Here is a 17,816-nt window from a genome sequence, read left to right as displayed (position 1 = left end):
TCTATGTAACCAGAATTTTAAAAAAAGTTGTCATATCAATTGTAAACTAGACTATTCCAACTGAGCTGTTTTGTTACTCCAGACTGTGTCTTTTAGGTCAAACAGGAAGTGACCAAAATGTTTTCCTAAACCGCCTGCCCTCCACACTGATAAAACTCTCTCTCTCAAACGCGCACACACACACACACACACACACACACACTCCCTCCTCAGATATCTGTTTCTCCTCTGCTGTCACTCTGAGACACACACACATACACACACACTGGAGGAGGTAGATAACCGTGATTCCACTGCTGAATTTTTAACGCTGTTGTGGAACTTTTTTTTTCTAGGCGGGTTACTGTGGCACCAGGGTACTGTTACACTGACAGAGTCAGAGAGACAGGGTTCAGTTCAGTTCTGTTGTTTACTGAAGCTGGACGGAAGCAGCTGTGCATGGAGTGTATATGGTAAGTCTCTCTATCTATCTATCTATAGACATGCTGTGTGTTTTGTCCTGTTTTTAGCTATTAGTCATATAATAAACGAGTTTTAGATATTTCATTCAAAAAAACTTCACTTTCAGAGCTAAAATCATGTTTGAAATAGTTCTCATTCTTTCAGTTTGTTTGGTTTGCTTTAAGTAAAACCAAATAATGTTGTTCATCACCTCTTATTAACTAGTCAAGTACAGTTATTTGGTCTGTATATTGTATGTATTACATGAGCGATTTGTTACTGCTCATCCTTAGCTTCAAGTTTATCCGTTTTGTGGGACTGGTGATGCTGTAACTTTTTAATTGCAACCAACAGCTTTCACCTGGTCTGCCCGGCCTTCACCACCACTAACTGTTGTACTTGGCACCTTTAAATGTGTTAATTATTCATTATAGGAGGGTTTTTGTGTGTCTCTGCTCTCTGGTGCATAGGAGAAGTCGCTTTTGGTTCCTTCTTTGATCTCTAGCTAGATTTTGGAATTGAGACCTAAGTTTGACATTTTCCAGAAGGTTTCTTGAGTTTATATGTTTTTAGGTTTGTAATTTTGATTCCCATCTGTGATGTTTGTTATAATAGTATTAATTGTCTCAATGCATTTGTTTTCACAGAGAAATCAAATTAAACAAAGTTTTGGGTTTCTTTAACTCATTTTTAACAAAGAATGACATGACTGAATGAAATGCATGAAGTGTTGTGTATGATAGTGATACGTGATACCACAGAATACATGGAAATGTAATGAAGGTGTAAATTTTGTCTGAAACTGCAATCACTGTACAAATTGTTCACAAATTTCTTAATTGGCAAGGGCATGTTATTTGTTGTGTTGTTCCCTAGCAAAGTGCTTTCTCCTGTACATAAATCAGTGAGTGAGGTCACTCAGACACCACTTCAAAAATGCATTTATTAAAAAAAAAAACAAAAAAAAAACTACTTTAAAACAAACACTATTTAAGGTTAGCTCGGCAGCTATCTGTCCACAGCAAAGTTATCACATTTTGAGTCCTTCTATGGCCTTGCAATCTTTTAATAATCCCTAAAAATAATCAACTGTACTTTCAGCTTTTAATTTACCTGCACGCAGACATATAGCCTGTATATAAATGATGGACATAGTCACTATAAAGTCACTCACTAATTTGTGGACACCTATTTTTAAGCAACAAGGTGAGCTTTTGGGCCGTCATGATCATAGGTTTTTTTTAAACCACATGTCACGGGTGAGGGGTGGACGTCACTGAGAACGAACGAAGTACTTTTGAAAACTTACTGAATGAAAATCATGTTGCCATAAATTAGACTTTAAATTAGCTCAGTGGCTAATTTAAAGTAAATTGTCATCATCACATGTTGTAAGCTGCAAACTAATTTTCTCCTGCACTTTATACAGCATACAATCAGATTTATTTTTTAAAATCAAAGCAGTGGTGACTGCTGGCCATTAAAAAAAAAATCCAGATATGAAGTTTTCATGAATTGGCATCACCTTTCTGATCTGTAGGCTCTTTCTATGCATTCACTGTCCATTGTATTAGGTACAACTTTTCACCCACTCAAATATCTAATCAGCCAATCACATAGCAGTCAACATCAGAAGAAAGGTCATTTAAGTGCCTTTAATGCAGCATGGTTGTTGGTGCCAGATTGGCTAGTTTGAGTATTTTGGAGACTACTTATCTACAGGGATTGAATGGTCTGAAAAACAGAAACTATGCAGTGAGCTGTGGGTCTCTGGACAAAAATACCTTGTTAATGTCTGAGGTCAGAGGAGAAACAACTCAAATAAACACTGGTTATAATGATATGCAAATTTGCATCCCGTTGAATCTTGAAGCAGATGAGTTGTAAAAACACAAGACCACACCAAGTGCCACACCTGTCAGCTAAGAAGAGGAAATGGAGGCTAAAATTTGCACACGTTCACCAAAGTTGTAGAGTAAAAGACTGGAATAACATTTTCCTGTCCGGTGAATCAGGGTTTCTGCTACGACTTTTGGATGAATTTGGCGTAAACAATATAAAAACCATACATCCATACTGCTTTGTATTACCAGTTTATGCTGGTGGTAGTAGGGTTGTGATGGTATAAGGGGCGTTTTTCTTTGCACACTTAGGCCTCTTAGTACCGAGCATTGTTAAAACAGCACAGCCTACCTAGGTAGGCAAAAATGGAAGTTCAATCTGGTACTAGGTGTATCTAATAAACTGTCTAAGTGTAGTCTATAGCAGCGGTCCCCAACCCCCGGGCCTCGGACCGGTACCGGTCCGTGAGTCGTTTGGTACCGGGCCGCGAGAGTTGAGGCTCAGGTGTGAAATGTATAGTTTTCAGGGTTTTTACCGGTTTTCAGCGTTATTTTGTTAGCGTTTTTTATCGTTTACTCCGTTTTCCTTGGTCTTTTCACGTGTGTTATGAATACATTTTCTTTTTTTCGGTACCGGTACTAGTTTTATTTTGTTGTATTTATCCGCGACACTTTAAAGGCCGGTCCGTGAAAATATTGTCGGGCATAAACCGGTCCGTGGCGCAAAAGAGGTTGGGGACCGCTGGTCTATAGTATCTTCATTAAAGACTGAAGCACTACTGCTAAAACCTACGATCAGTGAAATTAAAGATGAATGAAGTTAAAGATGAATTTGTATATATTGTTTCTGCGTTTTGTCACCATATAATCCAATAATACAGCTGAGCTCTGAGAATTCAGATTAACTAAATAAACTTTTTTTCCTCTCTACAATATATCCTGACCACCATAACTTCCCCAGCTGTCACTGCCACAATCCCTCTGGATACACTTGTGGAGGTCAGTCTATAAAACCAGGCAGGAAATCCGGAGAACACAGTCACGCTCTCCTTTTGAAATACTGTTATTTATTTAACCTTTTTTTTTAACAAGGAAATCTCTGGTGCTTTATTATGCATTTTATAGTGTAGAGTAGTTAACATTATGCCACAAAAATAGACTACGCTTTTAGCAAACAAATGAAGGTCTTGCTGTGTTTCTCCACCTTCTCTGGTGTAAACCTAAAAACAGAGCGCATTTCTACATCACTGTGGCAAAAACAGAGGTGGTTATTTGGGAAAGACAACAAATTTCCTCTCTGAAAAAGTTTGCAAGGACCTTTTTGGACCAGATTTTCCTCTGAACCATTAACAGTCTTATTTCCTCCCTCAGGCCCATCCTGTCCTAATGCCTTTACCGTAGGAACATGACCCTCAACACCCAGAGAGAGAAGGAGCCCCTCCAAAGGCGAGGCAGCACTCCAGTTCATCCCCTTTACCAGCAACCGCCTTGGATCCCCAGCAGCACCCAACCCAACCCAGAGCAGCCCCGTCCCCAGCGCAACCACCCCCCTCTGGGACAGTCAGCGTCCTACCACCCTGGAGACAAGTCCCTCCATTACCGTGCCCAGTGGAGTTCAGACTCTGATGATGACTCACAGAGTGATTCGGACTGTGTTTACAGAGTAGTGTTGCTTGGTGATCATGGAGTCGGAAAGACTAGCCTCGCAGGAATCTTTGCCGGGATAACAGACAAGGATGAACAACCTGGAGGTGGGACATTATGAGTGCTTGTTTTTTAAGTGCCTGGTGGTCATTACATCTAAATCGTCACACTTACTCATAGTTTTTAGTTAGTTAAGATAGTTAATTATTATTAGTAGTAGTAGTAGTAGTATAGGTGTTGTTTAATTTAGTTGACAGGGTTAAAGTTTCCCGAAAAATGATGGACTTAACACCTTGAAAGATGTTCTTTCTGTTCAATATTGTAAAAAAATAAACTATTTCAGTTCAGTGCACATATTCAGGGTATTTTACAGGTAGGGTTCCTCTAGTCTTCTTGGAGAACTTGTCAGAGGATTCAAGCAGTCTCTTTGTTTTCATTGTCTTCATATGATCCCAGACTAACTTCATGATGTTAACTCAGCCCCATAAGAACAAATGGAGATGTATGTTACCCTTTGCTGCGCAATACCATAATGTCAAATCAAAAATGCTGCAAAGTTTTAGCACAAGCCACAGATATGTTAGGCCAGTCACTCCTAGGAAGTTTCTCCGTTTGTGGATGTTAGCTCTCACCACAGATCGATAGAGTCCCAAAGCTTTAGAAATGGCTTTACGCCTTCCTAGACCGACAGATGAAGGACTTTGTTTCTCTGCTGTTCTTGAGTTTCTTTTCATGGTGGCTGCAAAGCTTTAGCACAAGCCACAGATATGTTAACTGACAACTGACTCTGTATAAATAGAAATTAGCCAAAAGGATTCCTTAACCACAGACAATTTTTAACCATGCTTTCACAATCTTTCACACTCAGACTCAGTGCACGGTGGATCAGCACACACTTTCTGTCTCTGACTTTGTTGTGAGATCAACCTTGGCTGGCCTGAGATTGATCATCTGTCACGTGTTGACTGGCCTCAGGCCATAATTGATAAGCTGCATCGATCAGGTGATAGTCTGACGTGATGCGAATGGTCATACATCCATGGGTTTACATGTTTTGTTTTGTTACTTTTGTTTTTTGTTGTTGGTTAATCACTGATTGGCCTTTTTTTTATCTTTTCAAAGTGATCTTTTATTTGCCTCCAACATCCATATAATTTGTGCGTAATTGTTTGATTTTTAGAGAGATGAATGCAAAAAGGCTTCTTTTCTGAGTAATTCATAGCACAGACATTACAGAGTATTATTCCAACGAAACATACAGAACATTTTGAAACATTAACATTTTGGCTTTTTTCTGTTTCATTTTTATGTGGGTTGTGCTGTCAGGGTTTACCTTATTGTTGTCTCTTTTTGGTCCACCATGTTGTTTATTATTTTAGTCATAGCTCTAGGGCTAACAGAGATGTTCAGCTGCTTCTGTCAGTGCTCCACTTTGGTTCAAACTAAAATCTCTGGACTAGATTTGGGTGATCTCGCTATAGTCCAGTCAACACTGAGACCGAGGGACAGGTTCAGGCTCATGTTAGGGTAACACTATCCACCTTTCATGTTGCATAGTGTGTGCGACCCATACACAAAAAGAAGCAGTACTGCTTCTGCAGCCTTATGTTCCAAATAGGACAAAGAGGACAAACTAAATGTTACTGGTAAGAAAAAGAAAAACAGCCAAGGGAGTTTATTTCCCCCTTCAAACATAAAAAGAAAAAAATACACCATCAGGAGAATCTCCAGCTTGTTCACCTACAGCCTAATTTCTGAGCATAGCTTGACACATAATAATTGAACATCTAACTTTTGCCTGCATTTTTTTCCTCTTTGCTTTCTTTACTGCTGCTTCAGTATGTTTGTATACGTGCAAAATGCAACAACTGTCCACCCTAGACACACAGCTCAGTTTTTCACGCATCCAATGAAAATGAAGTTGAGGAGAGGTTATATACTAGCATTTCTGAAAATGCACAATTCTCTGCATTGCCCTTTAATTCAATATCAACCAATAGATTATGTTTTATAGATCAGTGTTGCTGCTCACACGCATTAATTTCAAAGAGGGCAGAGGGTTTTCCGGCGTGGACTGAGCAGCTCAATCTGATTAAAGTCCGGACTGTGACAAAGCCACACTTGCTGGTGTGTTCTTGATCATTGTCCTGTTCAATTGCACTTGAGTCTCAGGGCGCAAGCTTGATGGCCAGACATTCTCATTCAGGAATTTCTGATGGAGAGCAGAATTCATGGTTCCATCAATTACGGTAAGTTGTCCAGGTCCTGAAGCAAAGCATCCCCAGAACACCACACTACCCTCACATTTGTCTGACTGTTGGTATGATGTTCTTATGAAATGCTGTTATTTTTATGCCAAAATGCTCAACTTTTGTCCAGAGAATGTTTTCCCAAAGTCTTGAGGACCATCAAGATGTGAGACAAGCCTGTGTGTTCTCTATGATTAGCAGTAGTTTTTGCCTTAGAGTTTTCCCATATATGTCTTTTAGTCTCTTTCTGACTTTTGAATCATGAACTCCGACCTTAACTGAGCCAAGTGAGGCCTACGGTTTGTTAGATGTTGTTCTGGGTTCTTTTGTCATCTCCTGGATAAGTCGCTGATCTGCTCTTGGAGTAATTTTGGTAGGCCGGTCACTTCTATGAAGTTTCTCCGTTTGTGGATGTTAGCTCTCACCACAGATCGATAGAGTCCCAAAGCTTTAGAAATGGCTTCACGCCTTCCTAGACCGACAGATGAAGGACTTTGTTTCTCAGGTGTTCTTGAGTTTCTTTTGATGGTGGCATGGTGTATTGGTTTTGATCTTTTAGCCTACTTTACTTCATTAAACAGATTTTATTTAAGCAATTTCTTGAGTCAACAGGTCTGACTGTAATCACTGATAAATCTGATTATCAAGGAGGACAATTACTTTCACACAGGGCTGGATAGGTTTAGCTTTGTACTTTAAAAACTGTATTTTGTCTAATATTAAAATTAGTTTCATGGTGTGAGACATTTAAATATAATGAATGAGCAAAAAACAACAACAACAAAGGGGCAAATACTTTTTCACAGCCCTGTAGGAGCTGATATCCTTTAGCCACAGCTGCTCTTCGGTACTTTCAGTGCCAATTAGCAAGTGTCAGCATGCAAACACGCTAAAATGCCAAACAAAATAAAAACCGACATGTGAGCGCGTTAGCATGCCGATCACAGCGTTTAGCTCAAAAGCAAATTCTCAAACCTGTCTTTTTTGTATTTATTGTATGTTACAGAAGACACATATGAGAGGACACTGACAGTAGATGGAGAGGAAACGACGCTCATCGTCATGGACAACTGGGAGAACGACAAACTGGTACATTGTGTTAATATCAATATAGTAACTAAAACTAGAAAGTACATTTGGTTTATATCACTCATTGAAAAGTGCTTTTCAATAAAATGATTTTACATAAAAAACAATAAGGAGCCTAAAAAAATCATGCTACATACATTCATGCTGTTTACATAAAATAACATATCCTCTAACCAAAATTGCAGATATCAGCAGTTTCTAAAAGATGGAGAAAAAAAAACATATTTAAAGACAGTTACAGAGTCTTGAAATGACAGCAAAGGCACCAGTGATCTGGAAGTAGGCTTAATGATCGGGACGTAACATGTCTACCACATACAGCATGGCTGCACGTGACCATTTAAGGTTTTAAATATAAATAGTGCAACTTTACACTGGATTCTGTAGAGCACAGTGAGCCAGTGCAAGGCTGCCAACGCTGGAGTAATGTGATCTCTCTTTTTTGTCCCAGTAATTAATCTGGCTGCAGCATTTTGAACTAATTGCAGACCAGCAAGAGTGACTGACTAACTCTAGTATACAGTGCATTAAAGTAGTCCAGTCTACAGGTAACAAAAGCATGCATAACCCTTTGCAGATCTAGTGGTTTAAAAAAATTATTTTAGTATGGAGAATGTTCTGAGCTGAAAGAAAGTTTTTAACCACAGCATTGATTTGTTTGTTGAATTTCACATTTTTCTAAAAGATTTTTCCATTGGTTTTAACCTCTATTTCATTAAAAGGGTAGTCAAAGATACTTTTAACCTCTCAGTTAAAAGTGGAGAGACAAACAATATGATCTCTGTTTTGGACTAGCTCAGCTGCAGAAAACTGAGACATCCCAATTTTCTATACCCAAAAAGCCCTTATTGAGCCTTATTATGGTACAGTGATTTCCAAAATTCAAAGATAAATACAGCTGCAAGTTATCTGCACAATGAAAAGAGATATAATACTGAAAATAAAACTAAGAGATTAACAAAACTGAATTAAATAAAAAGCAAAAACTAACTAAAATAGCATCGTGTACCTACAAAACAAACTAAACCAGCAATGTATAGGAAATGTGTTTAGTTGCAGTCGGGTCAGATTTGGTAGCACAACCAGCTTCTGTGAATCTGTTCATTAAGATGAGGATGTCAGTATTACTGTGTTTCAAATGTTTCCATTGTTTGGTTGTTTTTTGGATCGCTCTGAACTCCTTAAATCGTTTAATCTCACAGACAAACACTATGCTACAAACACTACACTTTATTTAAAAAAATAAAAATTATTGTGGAAACTAAGCGACAGTTTGAAACTAAACTGAACTCAAAACCACGGTGTGTTACAGAGTAAGGCTGTAGGGCAGGCCAGGAAATTTACAGTGTTTGAATCTCTGGGTTTCACAGCCACATAAAAAAACAATAACAATGGTAGGGAACTGTGTCGAGATGATAATATTTTTTTTAAAAACAAACTTTTCCTATGTTGATTAAGGTTTTATTTTAGGATCTCTAAAACATAAACTTGTCGCTTTGACACAGCAAAATGAATTTTACCAAAAGAAATAAGATATGGTTGATAAAAAACTACCACAAAAAGTAAACATCTCAAGGTGTGCACAAATACAAATAATATGAACACGTGTGTCAGTAAGTTTGTTTTTTTCACATTAATGTGAAATTCAGAACAAAGTGTTCTGTTGGAGCAAATTTCATGACTAAATTTAACAAACATGTTGCAAATGCCCTAAAATGTACTAAAAAGCCTGTACAATAAAGTTCTTTCTACCTTGGTACCATTAAAAAAAGATTCTTGAGCTGCAAAGCAGTATAATTTATAGTGGCCATTTGCATAGCTCTCTGGTTATGCGTAGAGGATTATGAGTTAAACCAGTGCAGGGGCTACAGACATGTGTGCAGTGTAAGTCACTAAAAAAGTTGGACAACTTTGTCCAGCACAAGCAGCTTAAGAAGTAGGCATTCATTATGTGAGTATTCACAAAGAAGCTGATAACATCTGATTTAAAGTCTGGGTTCAACCTTCTCTGTGTTTAGGTTTCCTGTCAGGAGGGGGAGGATGGCCCCTCTCACAATGACTGTCTGAAGGTGGGGAGTGCTTACGTCATCGTCTACTCGGTCACCGACCGCTCCAGCTTTGATTCTGCTGCTGAGCTCCGCATCACGCTCCGACGTACCCGCCAGGCCGAAAACCTTCCCATCATCCTCGTAGGAAACAAGAGTGACTTAGTCCGATCGAGAGAAGTTGCTGTGGAAGGTGGAGTGCAAGTGCAAGACGTACATAAAAACAAATAAAAACTACAAAAGTACTAATAATGAATTCCTGCTACTATATTAATATGTCTGTGTCATTTATCCCCAGAGGGCCGAGCATGTGCAGTCGTGTTTGATTGCAAATTCATTGAGACGTCAGCGTCGCTTCAGCACAACGTGACCGAGCTATTTGAGGGCGTGGTCCGACAGATCCGCCTTCGTCGAGACAGCACCGAGGCCATTCAACGCAGGCGCTCCGTTTATAAACGGAAAGAGAGCCTCACTTGTAAGGCCCGGCGCTTCCTGGACCGACTGGTGGCACGTAACAACCAGCGCATGGCAGTGAAAGTGCGGTCCAAGAGCTGCCACGACTTGGCCGTTCTGTGAATTTGTCCGCCAGCAAGTTTTTTGACTCACTAGAGCTCTCTCTGGTCGTGATAATAAGGACGTTAGAGTCTCCGGTGATTCTAACGCGCAGCGCCAGACAAGTTCAGCAGTGAACTACATCAGACAGTAACATAGTTACTATGATCCTGTTGATCATGTTTGAGCATCTGGTGTTAACATTTGTGGAACTATAACAGCAGATGACTTAAATATTGAGATACCAAACAGTTAAGTGTTCAATGTTCATTGTGATAGTGTGTTCAGTGTGTGTGGATCATGTGTCGCTTGTGTTGTTTTCCTGAGGTTTTGACTGTTTTTAGTTCCCCACTGTGCAGAATAAAGTCTTAATTAAGTCTTAAAGGAATTGTAATCTCAAAATCACATTTTTCACAAAGAACATGATATTGATATGTTATTATTTATGATGATGCCATATTTGTTTCCAAGTTAACTCCTTTTTTGAAAATTATTTGAATTTACTAACTGCTTTTTGTGTCTATTTTTAAAGGATGCATGTGGCCACTGTGCCATCAACTCAGACTGTCACTTGGTTTTTGAAACCAGTGATGTCCATAGTTAGAAAATGGAGTGCTAGACAGCTTAGTTAACAAGCTAAATCCACAAGACATGTAGCATCATAGCACAGATGTAGATTCCTGCTGATTTGAGTTTTCACTCACCAACTCAACAGCACCCTACTGAATAGGGTGTAGTCTTATTAGACAACAATCAATTCTACCGGAAATTTAAAAGCCTCCGACAGGACACCAACACTGCAAACATGGTGAAGAAGTCAATTTCACTGACTTGAATAAGAAGATGTGGTGTGAAAACAGATACCAGATATTACCTGTGTTGGTACACCTCAACTTTAAGCCCTAAAATTGAAAAGGATTTTTTAAAATCATCTAACCACCATGAATGGTGGATGGATGATTGGCATTTTAAGCGCCAATCTCCGGATTTGCTTCTTAATACCTGAAATTTGTTCAGAATTTGGCTCTTCTGCTTTCTCATCTAATATAAGCTGCTAACATTAGCAATTTCAGTTAACTAGCGTAAGCCAAGCACTGGCGCATCATAAACTAACATTAACTAACATTTTGTTGGGTTACAGGTTAAATTTGAAAAAGCAAAGGACACACACACACACAGTGTACGCAGTTTCATATTTGTTTTCAGAGTGTACAGTTTCATTTATTTTGAAATATACTAGTTAAATATTCTCATCCGATTTATTCTTTCCCTCCAGTTAAAATCTTTTCTCTGCAGGAGACCCAGGGATCAAATCTGTGTTTCACTTCACATAAACACACTGTCAGGCCTGCTGGATATTTACTGTTGTCTTGGTGAGCTGTGGCCCATTGAAGAAGAGTTTGTTTACTGAGAGGTCGCCATGACGACACAGTCACATCTTGACATCTCTGTATGGTTGACATAAAGCAGGTGAGTGTTTGGGATGGTGACTTTTTATGGGATTGAACCTAACATCTACCTGCTGGAAACACACAGTACTTACAGCAACTCCCAGTTTCCATTGTTAAAATATGAATGTTGTGAGCACAAGTAAGACAGACATGAAGGATTATGAATATGCAACCAACACGGATGTACCTGCATGCAAGCCTCCAAAAAATATATATATTGACTGGTTGAAAAGCAGGTTGTAATGGAGAGAGAGCAACAACAAAGACAAAAACAATATTTTACTTCAGGAGCTAATTTAAGGGATCAGTTGTCCCACATATTTTTGACACTGCCCCCTGGTGACAGTGCACAGCTACTACACATAGACAAAGGCCTGAAAAACTCTAAAACCACTTTACACTTTACAGGCCACATACAGCCCACTTTGATCATAAGTTGGGCTCTTTTTCTACACGATAAATGAAAGCCTGCTGTGACAAATCAAAACATCTGTCAGCTTGACTCTTTGGACTTACATTGTAATAAAAAAAATAAAATTACAGAAATAGTTCCTGCAGCTAATTGCCCAGACTGTCCAGTTTGTTGTTGTTGTTGTTTTTCGTCTTTTTTTTAACTGTACTCATAAAAAATGAATTTTACAGTAAAAAGTGAACAAGAGAAATTTTTCTGTTTTTCACAAAGTTACAGAGGTTTTATTATTCAAATAGCTAAGCATTTTGCGGTTTGACATAATTTGTAAAAGTTGAAATTTCCTTGAAATTGAATTGCAAAATCTTTTGTCAGAGGTCATTTTTGGAGGCGGAAAAACAAAAAACAGTGGCCAACATCACTGTACACAACAGTAGAGTGGTAATAAGCAAGCAAATAATGCACGAAATAGAGATCTCTTATGGAAAACTGGTCTCAAAGCAAACAGAGAGCTATGCAGGAAGTGCACTTTTTATCATGGTCAAATTCAGGTAATTCATTACAATGTTTTTCAAACGTGAAGTGTAGTTGTGGTCTTCTTTTGCTGTTGGTTCGCACTTTGTGTTTACATCTTTTTGTAGAATCTGTTTGGACTTTAATTGTTTGCTGTTTTAGCTGTTCAGCGGTTGTTGAAATGGTTTTGTGAGCTTTTAGCTGATATTCTGACATTTCTGTCAATACCACACATGTCTATATTTAGATAACAGATCCAGCAGTATATCGTGTTAAACCAGATGTTCTCCCTCTCGCCTCAGAGAGGTACAGAGATTGGGGTTCAACAGGTTAATTGTTTATTGCTTAATTACTTTGAATAGTATGAATAACCATTAGGAAGTTTTTTATAAGTAGGAAAAGCTGAAAACTTATGAAAATACAGTTAAAAGTCCAAAATGTTGTGCTTGTTTGTGGTGAGCAGCAGATCAAGCAAATTAAGAATTAAAAATGGCTTCAAGTGCACATTCAGGCCTGTGAGACTCATTTAAACACTCAGACACTGAGCCATGGCTCTGTGCTACATGCACACATTTCTGCATCTCTGCTACTCAAAGCAGGGCTGAAGATTCGGTTCCCAGATACCGACAGGTCATTAATAACTGACATATGAAATTATCATGCAGGATGGATATAAGTCTATCGTACAGGGCCATATGTTTGACACCTCTGAACTTCACCGTCTCAGCGACATATATTCAACTCCTTTAATCAGGTTTTACTGTAAGATTTACTAAAAGATTTAAGCTTAAAAAATAAAACTTAAAAATTAGGTTGCTACACATTGTCATATTTCTAAATATTGGCCATTCAAAGGAAGGTTTTAGTTATATTTTTTAACTGTGACTCATGCAAAGCTACTCTTGTGGTGTTCCAGAATAAAAGGATGGCACTAGAGTAGGTCATTTTATCACACCAAAGGCAATTTTCATTGAATCAGTTCAAGTCAATTCAGTTTTATTTATACAGCACCAAATCACAACAACTGTCACCTCTGGTTGTTTTATACCATAAGGTAAAGACCCTATGACTGAGCACTTTGCAATAGTAGGAAGGAAAAACTCCCTATTAACAGGAAAAGTCCCTATAACCGTCTCAGGGAGGGGGGGTTCTCTGCAGCAAACAGCTGGAGGGTGAAGGGAAAGAAAAACAAGAGAAAGAAGAGGTGAGGAGAGGGGAAAAGAAGTTATCAGTGCATCACATGAAGTCCTGAAGCATAGACATACTACACTGTTATTCAAATTTTCCTTTGGCTAAAATCCTGCAAAATAAAAGTAGTGTTCAAAAAACATTATTACAAAAAGAAAAAACTGTCTTTGGCAGCATAACTAAAGGATGGGTTCAGGGTCACCTAATCGGTAACTATGAGCTTTATCAAAAAGTAAAGCTTTGAGTCGATCTTAAAATTAGAGAGGGTGTCTGTTTCCTGACAGCTGGTTCCACAGACGAGGGGCGTGAAAGCTGAAAGTTCTGCGTCCTTCCTTCTTTAATAAACTCTAGAAACCAGAAGAAAGCCTGTAGTCTGACAGCACCGAAAATATGGTACTATGAGGTATGTGAGATATGGTGAGGACTAATTATTCATAACTTTTTATCATGCCGCACATCACGAATGTGTAGCACTTTGCTATTTAGCACTAAACACAAGTTTGAGTTTTTACTGCTTATCCTGGTGTAAAATGCTATTGAGTCACTGCTGAGGTATTTCTCTCAAAGCTAAAGATCACAGACTGTTGGCGATGCTCAAAGAAAAGTAAGAATAATGAACCAGTCACTAAAAAATTCACAGAATTGAAGCCGACATGCTGTGAAATAACATCAAGCAGCTTTCCATCAACAGCAGTTTATCTGGAACCCACATCGACAGGGCGGTCGTCCCAGTTTTTCCTGATCAAATATCCTATCTGTTTATTGATCAAGCATTCCAGTGACATACATTTACACAAATACACACACTCACTCGCACACTGCAGCTGTACAGGGACAGTAGATGGAGGAGGGCTGTTGAACATTGATTTGATGAGGGTAATGGAAAGAATGCATGACTCTGCTCAACCCGGATGACACATACACACACTCATGCTCCCAGGCGCACACACACCACACACACAATGAGGTGTAAACATCCTCTCAGTGGAGGAGGACCAGACTGAACTGTGAGTTCAACTCCCTCCCGAATCTGTTATGAATAGAAACTTTAAAGTGACTTATTATGCTTATATCTAGCGCCATCAGTTTTTATTCCTAAATTCTTCCAGAGTAGTAGAGAAACACGTGGCTATATGACGAATATTCCCACTCATTTACATTGTACAGAACCAACAATAGACAAAAACTGTCCAAAACTTAAGCACTTTGAGTATCCTGAAGCTTAAGATTTTCACTCAGAGAATACGTGTGCATGTACTTTTTTCAGCTGCTCCCTTTAGTGGTCACTACCAGAGATGGGCAGCGTTACTGTAATCCGATTACTTTTTTCAAGTAACGAGTAAAGTAAGGGATTACTATTGCAAAAACGGTAATTAGATTACCGTTACTTTCCCGTAGGAACGCTGCGTTACTGCGTTACTAAAACCGTGATTTTTTTGCGAGAATGTCTCATGACAGTGACGTAAGCGAGAGCGACATTCGTGACAACAGCTGTGTGCAGATCAACAATGGATAATATAAAGAGTGGAGGAGAGAGTTTGAGCATGCAGCGTTTGAAGCGTGGAAGTACTGAGCTTACTTTGAGTTAGATTCCATAAAAAGTGACAAAAACATTAGCGTCCGTTGTGCTTGGGAAGAAAACTTCTTTTTACAGCGAAAAAAGCCCCCCTAAACAAGCTTCGAGTGCGCTACCACGTAATGGGAAATTCACAGAGAAACTCACGGATTCTTCCACTGACCGCTGTGGCACACCTGCACCAGGGTAAACCTCCGCCTACCCCACTCCTGCTTTACAGGTGAAAACAGAGCAACAGGACCGCTAGTCTTTGATTTTATTTATTTTCTGCTGTGTTTTACTTGCATCTATTTGAAAGACTGAGTGTAAACACAAAAAAAATATTTTATTTTATGTGCTGGAATGTGCAGAAAATAGGTTTAAATGTTAAACTAATTTCTTCAAGTCAGAGAATGTTGCATATAATTAAATTTTTGCTTGATGCATAAAGTTAACCTCTTAAGCCGCAAGCCTAACTGATCTCCTGCCTTTTGCCCCGTATCAGGGGGCGTTGGGGCTTAAGAGGTTAAAAGATTAAAACTAATAAAACAAGTTTTAAAATTCAAATTTTATTTGTCACACACACAACCATACACAGTATGACATGAGGTGAAATGCTTGTAGCTGTGCAATCCAATGCCCGACCATTAGATGACAGTGGTTTTACAGTATTTACAAAATTTACAGATTTAACTTAGAAATTTACAGTAAATTATAGGAAGTGTGCATGAAGAAAAACCAGAGTGCGTGTGGTGATGTGATGTGTGTGGGAGAGTCCAGTCCTACACCTGGTTCAGGGCCCGAATAGCCTGGGGGAAGAAGCTCCATTGTCTCTGTTTTGGCCTTAAGGAAGCGGAAGCGCTTCCCAGACCTCAACAGTGAGAAGAGTCCATTGTTGGGATGGGAGAGGTCCATCATAATCTTCCTAGCTTTGGTCTTGCACCGCTTGGTGTAGATGGAAAAAAAGAGACGTTTCCATTTGATTACATTTTGTATGATGGATTATGCAGAAAAAGTAGAATTGGGCTAAAAGATCTATTGCTTTATCACCTATTCAGGTTGTGAATTATGTTTTTAAAAAGTAACTAAGTAACTAAGTAATTAATTACTTTTGAAAATAAGTAATCAGTAAAGTAACGGGATTACTTTTGGTGGGATGTAATCAGTAATTAGATACTGATTTCTTTTTTCAAGTAACTTGACCAACACTGGTCACTACAGTGGATCATCTGCCTCCATCTTACCTATTCCCAGCATCCTCGCCTGTCACACCAACATTCCCCATGTCCTCCTTCACTACATCTATGGCGCTTGTCTGTGGTCTTTCTCTTTTCCTCCTGCCTGGCAGCTCCATATTTACTATTCTTTCCCCAATATATCCACTATCCCTCCTCTGCACATGTCCAAACCATCTCAGCCTTCCCTCTTGAACATTGTCTCCAAAATCCTCAACCTGAGCTGACCCCTCGCCTCTGATGTACTTATTTCTAATCTTATCCATCCTGGTCACCCCCAAAGAAAATCTTAGCATCCTCATGTTTGATTTGGCAAAGATTTTATGACGGATGCCATTCCTGATGTAACCTTCCTTATTTATCTAGTCTTGGGACCGGCACTTAAAGTAAACTGTCTTGCGTCCCTCCCTGTAGCTAGCTTATTACTTGTACTTGCACTGATGTCATTATTTAAAGCTTTGGTCATGTTTAAGATAAGTGTCTACCAGTAGACACTTATCTTTGTACTTACACTTGTAACAGGAGAAATCCCAAGCATGCATAATAGGTCCACCACCAGCAAAAACAGATGACGCCCACATAAGGAGTCAGCCAGAGTGACAGAGGCTGAAACAGTGCAGCGAACCAGCACACCACATATTATGCCTCAAGTGTCTTAATATTGCTTTTGCACTTATCATCTAGGTGGGTTACATCTACTTGTTTTGGTTTAGGAAAAGATCACATTTTTGGGTCGCAATCTAAACCCTACATACCGACATGTTGCTAAAAGGCATCTAATGTGTTAACATGTGGCTAAGGCATCCCGCCTTTAAAGTCTCTGATGAGCTATGATGAGTAAAATAGTCTCTGCTCAGCCCTTTGTTCTTTTACCTGTAAAATCATGAAACACTGTACATGGCTAATTGCTGAGCAACAGGCAAACCTGAATGTCACAGACTGAGAGAAACCCTCTGTGGGTATATCTGCACCTTAACACGCTGCCACTGACCTCAGGCTTATTCTTAATACCATTTCAAACATTTCAGACCCTTTGAGGTGCGTTTGATTTGCCGACATGGAGTACAGAAGAGAGAAAATCAAGCACTCGCCTGTGTTTATTTAAACTGAACAGTTTCCACTCTGTATGTGTCCATGTCTCTGGTTCAGTGTGCAGACATCAGTCCTGTAACTCTGCCTCTTTATTCACTGTGACACGATGAAGATCTACAGGAATGTAAACTGACTGCAGTTTAGCTTCATGATACTGTGGCTCCACCTGGAGGCTGAATGTTGTTTTCTTTAAAGATGTACTCAGCCATTTTTTGAGTTGTTGGTTTTTGGGTTTTTTTGTTGTTTTTGGGGGGGATAAAAAAAAGTTTTGTAATTACTTCTAGCAAACTGATGACATACATGTAACCCAGTTCCTGGAACCTGCCATATGGCCCCGCCCCTACATCTTTTTTGTTTTTGTTTTTTACCTGTCCATCAGTTGTAGCAAGCAGAATCATGGTCTGAATGCTTTGTTGAGCCAAACTTATTTACTTTCCCAAGAGGAGCACCATAGTGTTTTTAATTGTTTTTGTTTAATTAATTATTTAATTTCTATTATTGGTGTTATTATC

General features: G+C 39.0%; 1 protein-coding gene across 1 annotated transcript; it reads left to right on the top strand.

Annotated features, from left to right (window-relative positions):
* The first annotated feature begins 201 nt into the window (after window positions 1-201).
* Window positions 202-12,663, top strand: rem1 (RAS (RAD and GEM)-like GTP-binding 1). Its single transcript, XM_080891838.1, has 5 exons — window positions 202-452; window positions 3,654-4,033; window positions 7,182-7,264; window positions 9,283-9,502; window positions 9,608-12,663. Exons 2-5 carry the CDS (start codon window positions 3,688-3,690, stop codon window positions 9,883-9,885), a joined length of 927 nt encoding a protein of 308 aa, XP_080747964.1. The 5' UTR covers window positions 202-452; window positions 3,654-3,687; the 3' UTR covers window positions 9,886-12,663.
* The last annotated feature ends 5,153 nt before the right edge of the window (window positions 12,664-17,816 follow it).

Source organism: Rhamphochromis sp. 'chilingali' (genome assembly GCF_963969265.1).
Source record: "Rhamphochromis sp. 'chilingali' genome assembly, chromosome: 9".
NCBI lineage: Eukaryota > Metazoa > Chordata > Actinopteri > Cichliformes > Cichlidae > Rhamphochromis > Rhamphochromis sp. 'chilingali'.
This window is presented reverse-complemented; position numbering and strand designations above follow the sequence as displayed.

Bases quoted from the DNA above. Each gene is read 5' to 3' on its own strand.
- rem1 (XM_080891838.1), top strand. From the start codon at position 3,688: ATGACCCTCAACACCCAGAGAGAGAAGGAGCCCCTCCAAAGGCGAGGC. The intron at 4,034-7,181 runs GTGGGACATTAT...TGTATGTTACAG, and splicing joins CAAGGATGAACAACCTGGAG to AAGACACATATGAGAGGACA. The intron at 7,265-9,282 runs GTACATTGTGTT...CTCTGTGTTTAG, and splicing joins ACTGGGAGAACGACAAACTG to GTTTCCTGTCAGGAGGGGGA.